The sequence below is a fragment of the Mus caroli genome, unplaced genomic scaffold, assembly GCF_978045245.1.
Source record: "Mus caroli unplaced genomic scaffold, Mus_caroli_1 scaffold_16, whole genome shotgun sequence".
NCBI lineage: Eukaryota > Metazoa > Chordata > Mammalia > Rodentia > Muridae > Mus > Mus caroli.
In genome coordinates, this window is record NW_028227271.1 from 321,335 (window position 1) to 326,923 (window position 5,589).

Here is a 5,589-nt window from a genome sequence, read left to right on the forward strand (position 1 = left end):
GTGAAGTCATATTTGGTCTTTCCATCAGTGTTGGGTTCACTCTCCCTGTGATAGGAATATACAATGTGGACACTCTGGCAAACACTTGGTTTTCAGCAGCTTTACCCCTTGAATTAAACACAAAGATGAATATTTTGAAAGTTTCTAATTTGAACTATCTTGACAGGAGAGTGCAGACATTGGGACGACCATGCCTACATCTTCAGCTTCTTGGAATTTATAAGTATGGCAGCTCCATGCTTCACACAAGAGAAATACAGAAGTTATTTACAGGACAACAGCTTGACTGGACATTTACATTATCAGAATCAAGGATTTGCCAATCATTTGAAGTCATGACCTTTCTAAATGGCCTCTGGCTGTGTGGTTGATTCTCATTTACTTTGATTCCCAACCTTTCCTGTTACACACCCACCAGGTTGTGGCAGCTTCTGATTGGTGTGCTCTACATATATAGTCCCATGATGTGGAACACTGGTGTCAACAATCTTCCTTGTCTCCTAGTATTGGAGCTTGATCTTGTGTGTTTCCTGCTCTTCTACTTGTCACCATGAAGTTCCTGGCACTCCTTTTGTTGCTTGGTGTTTCCACTATCCTAGTCTCTTGCCGTAAGTAAAGATTTTTACTTGAACTTAAAATGTGGTCCATAATACATGAAGAAACTTAGTGAAACATGAATTAATGGATACCTACATGCTGCTATTTCCTGTCCTCTTACCTAGTACCTGATTCTATCTCAATTTTTAAACTTAACAGTTTTTTTTCTTTTTTAGTAATTTATTTATTCACTTTACATCCTGATCACATCTATCTTTATCATTGTTTGTCTGTGTGTGTGTGTGTGTGTGTGTGTATGTGTGTGTGTGTCTGCCATGTGGTGTCAGGGTCTCAAACATATTGTCATGCATGTGAGGAGGTTAGAGACAGGAATCAGTTCTCTCCTTCAGCTATGGGATCAGCTGATATCACCCAGCTTGTAAGAGAAGAGCTTATGCCTACTGAGCCATCTTGTTAGTATTCACCTTCATTTTGACATATCATTGTAGGTAGGTAGACTCCACCGGGGTTCCTAATTCAGTCCAGTTTTTCCTCTATGATAAACATGGCACTGAAATGCTTTGTTAGTGTCAATAAGTTACATTTGAGAAGGTGACTAAAGACTTATTTCAGGGAAGCAAAACTGACCACATGTTAGGTGTCAAATGTTTTCTATATCTGTGCATGTGCTTCCCTCAATCTGTCTACTTAGTTGCACATGTCTGTAGTAGTGGTCACATTCTCTATCTCATCAAAACGTTACTTAAGTTCTTCTGTCTTATTTTGCTTATATTTCTTCAGAGGACGCGGAGACAGACAGTCCTGCCACTTCTGAAACTGGTGACTCAGGTCTGAGTAACTTTCATTACCTTCCTACCCTAACCATCTTCCCTTCACAGCATCATGTTAACCAAGGTGTTTTGGATATTTTGAGATGTGAGGAAATTTTAGTAAAATCCATGGAAAGATTCAATTCTAATTAAAAAATTATTTTTAATAAATGACAACATTGTATTCTTCATATAAAGATAATTAAGCCTCTGACATGGACTAAGAGGAACTCTAGGCATTTATTGTTCTTATGTAGTATATAAATGTCATGAAGTCTGATACTGTACTTAACTTTTATGTGTGAGTGCACAGAAGGTCTTCCACACAATAAAGGAAGGACTGATTATATAAATCCTGTGTATAAAAGAGAGCAAGTGTCACTGGAACAGACAGCAAATTCCTGAAAGTGCTATGGACTGAGGGCCTGGGGACATATGCCAGGGTGGGTTGAGGCAGAAGCAGAGGCCTGTGCTTTACATAGGTGAGTTAGTCTCAGAATCATGTTTGTTTTCCTTCTTGGAACTGGCAGTGGAGGCTGTTACCTAGGAAATTTCTTTGTGATTTTTAGGCAATGGTGCCTGTAACTAGCTTGGGTTTTATTTTTGTGTTCATGCCTGTCACAAAGTGCTTGCTTGTGTCTTGGTCAGTGTTATTGCCCAAGGAAATTATGAAGTCATGAAAGATAAAGCAATAACATATGTGACAGACTAAATATTTGATAGAATTAGTGAATTCAGAATAAAGAATGAATGTATAATTCTTGGTGGGACCAATGACATTCCAAAGAAGAGTCGGTATCTCACTTGGAGGGTTTCCTTCTAATTTCAGCTGATTCTACTGATGGAAATACTGGCTCTGAAACTCAGGCAGATAGTACTGGTGAAAAGCAAGATGCTGAGTCCTCTGATTCAGTCAATGACCAAAGTGTGAACACTGATAATACCAACACTGCTACTGAGGCCTCTGAGGAGGACAAAAAGGACGAGACAGATAATAACATTACCAGGGATGACACCTCCGATCAGACCAAAGGGGATGATACCTCCAATGAGAAACAAGGGGATGATACCACTCATCAGAAAGAAGACAATGACACCACTGAAAAGAAAAAAAAAGATGACAAACCAAAGCTTTTGATTGCTAAAAAAGTGGGAAAAGGTAAAAAAAAACGAAAAAAAAAAACAAAAAACGTTTCATCTAATTTTGTTCTTTATGGAACTCTTCGAATCTTTAGGTTCCCCATGGCTACAGTGAACTGTACCTTCATGAGGAAGTTGGGGAGGGTAAGGAGAGGGAGAAGAAGAGACCCTTCTTTTATTTCTCTTTTCTAAGTTCATCATACTGTTTATATATAAGTACCAGAAGTTGACAAGAGTATGTTATCAATTTTAACTGCATCAATCTTGCAATATTAGATCTGTTAGAGACAATGTACATCAGCAGAAATCATTGAAAGTGTAAAGTATCTCCATGTAGCATGGCAACTGCATGGCTTTCCTTTTTCTTAAATAAAAGTCATGTTTTCTTTGGAAACTATTCTAAAAATTGAAATAGAAAATGGCTTTGTGATGAGGTCTTCCATGGATGACTGTTATAACATAAATCAGGAGACTTCTAAAAGTTTAAAAATTTATTCTGTATGACGGTTTTTTTCCCTAGAACTTCATCTTTAAAGTAATACCATTTATATTATACTATATCATATTTTATGCATATGTCAGGCATCATGTTACAAAATTCACATTTTTGATGTGATTCAGGTCTCTAGAAAACTAGTCCAGGTAATATATACTATAAAACTGAAAGAATGGGAGGTTTCAACTGAGCAGCTTTTCTCTGAGAGAAAGGGCAGTGATGGAGGATGGCATTTGCCCTCAGAGGACAAGGTGCTGAGGAACCTTCTCCAGGTATTGCTTCTCTTTCATATCTGGTCTGTTGTTTATCATAGTGCTTGGTGATCTGTGCTGGGCAGATGCTGAGTGAGTATATGGCCATAGTCTCTTTACCAGAGAAGCTGGATTCCTTGTGCACTAATAGAAGAAAAATTATTGCTAATCACCATCCTCTAAAACTCTGTAAAATGTCTGGCTTAATGGCTCCATTGTAGACTATATATCCAAATACTGTAGATGGGAAATAAAAATTGGTTGGTTTATTTATTTTTGAGGCAGTGCTTTACTATATAGTACAGACTAGCCATGAATTCTTGGCCTTCCTGCCAGTAATTCCTGAAGGTAAGCCTCTGCCACCCAATCTGTGACTTTTTCTTTGACGGATGAAAATATCATGTGTTTTGTGTTGTTGTTATTGTTGTTTTTGCTTCTACCAAACATAACAACATAGAGTTGTTAGTTCTCATTCAGGTTAAAACAAAAAAAATGAAATCTCAAAAATCCTCCTTATTTTTTCTTTCTCTTACAGCTTTAAAATATGTGGCTAAAAGAATGATTCCACCCTTTCTTCGTGAATGAGTTTGCATCTTCTATTACTGATCTTTCTGAAACAGACTAGCACATCCTTGATTTGATTCCCTCCAGTTATTAACCCTGACTATTCTCTCTCTCTCTCATTGCTAACTTTTATCTTTTATCAAATAAATGGTAATCATGAGCAGCATCAAAATGTTTTTGGTTTTTTTGGATGAACTGATGTTAAATGTGTAGGCAAAACCATGGAGATGCAAAATATTCTCAGGTACTACTTCGAGCTCTTTTTAATAACTGGGCTATAGTTTTATCTGAAAGATTACTGAATTAATTCCATGATATAACCATAGAATTGAAAGTCTGAGAAAGACTTTAAATAATAACTATACCTATAAATAAGACATAAATATTAGGTATATCACTAGAGGCCTGAGTTTCTAATATTAATATACTATTTTTCAATATTAATATACTAACCAAGTGGTTTAAGTGTTCAGTTTCATTCCTCTAAATTCTTTTGAATTATTATTACTATTATTATTATTATCTGAAGTGATTTAGAGGTGACAGTGATGAAATAAGCTCCTGAATCTGATACTGGCCTGACACAGGCAACCAGACTCTGAAGGTCTTAGGACTGAACTTGTCATTAAGGTAGCAAATGAATTCTGGAGTTTGACCAAAGGATAACACACTAGCATCAGATGGGATCCCTCAGTGACAGTGATTAAATGAGACAAAACGTTAAGAGTCCCTCGGGGTTTTGTTTTGTGCACCAAACAAGTTTAATATATGACATCAAGCATCCCCTCTCTCAGCTAAAGAATAAGCACTGCTCTAGCACCAATTACAAATTTTGTTTCTTAGGATTCTGTCTTTTTAGATAAGCTTCATTAAAATTCCAGATATTTGCATTTTACTTTCCCCCAAAGCATCAAGTCCACAGAAATGTCCTCTTTCCCTGATAACTTGCCCTGGTTTCTGACTCAAGAACAAATGCTATCTTAACATTTTTGCAAAGGCAGCTCCACTCCCTGTAATTTCTACTATTGTGCTACATCCTTGATTGACTAATGTGATAAACTTTCCTAGATTTTTCAGTTATAACTAAACTCCGGATAGTCACCATGGTAAGTTTCTAAACAAACTGCAAAGTAAGAATGGGTGGTTAATGTGACTGTAACTTGGTCCTTTATTTGTTTCACTGACTTGACTAGAAACATATTCATCATTTGTCATAGGTATGCAGGTAGTAGTCTAGGGGATTACTGAGCTCATTCCATGATATAAAAATAGAATTGAAAGTCTGGGAAAGACAGAACACACAAAAAAGGCAAAGGTAACAGATTTATTGTCAACATCCCCCATCTGTATGGGTGGGGCTATAAAGCAGACTTCTGGGAAACAGACTCTGGGTTGGGTGTTTTATTGGGTGTCTTTGTTCTTTCCTATTTCCTATTGGGTCTGTTTTGATACATGTACCCATTCCTTCTCACTGTTCTCTTCACAGTGTCTTCTGGGAATAAGAAGCTAACATCTTAGAGAGCCTGCCTTCACTTTCCTTGTTTACCAATGTCCCTCTAACTTTCTATCAAATGAGTCTGTGGACCATTTTCCAGGAACCCTATGTCTGCAGCTTTGAAGGCTTTGTGTTTAATTTTGACTTTCTGATCAAAATTCATCAATTAGTCAGATTCCTTAGCCACTATAGTGCACTCAGTTGGTTGATGCTCCTTAAGGAGACATTTGATTATTAAAACTATGACTTTTGGGGCTGGAGAGATTGTACTTGCTG

The 5,589-nt window shown here is 37.1% G+C and overlaps 1 protein-coding gene across 1 annotated transcript; it reads left to right on the top strand.

Moving 5' to 3' along the window:
• The first annotated feature begins 550 nt into the window (after positions 1-550).
• On the top strand, positions 551-3,795 carry LOC110288144 (uncharacterized). The gene is made up of 4 exons (XM_085831906.1): positions 551-608; positions 1,339-1,392; positions 2,158-2,651; positions 3,790-3,795. The coding sequence occupies exons 1-4, from the start codon at positions 551-553 to the stop codon at positions 3,793-3,795; spliced, it is 612 nt and encodes a 203-aa protein (XP_085688032.1).
• The last annotated feature ends 1,794 nt before the right edge of the window (positions 3,796-5,589 follow it).

Excerpts from the sequence above, each read along its gene's own strand:
- LOC110288144 (XM_085831906.1), top strand. The coding sequence starts at position 551 with ATGAAGTTCCTGGCACTCCTTTTGTTGCTTGGTGTTTCCACTATCCTA. Across the intron at positions 609-1,338 it reads CACTATCCTAGTCTCTTGCC|AGGACGCGGAGACAGACAGT; the intron begins GTAAGTAAAGAT and ends ATATTTCTTCAG. Across the intron at positions 1,393-2,157 it reads AACTGGTGACTCAGGTCTGA|AGTCGGTATCTCACTTGGAG; the intron begins GTAACTTTCATT and ends ATTCCAAAGAAG.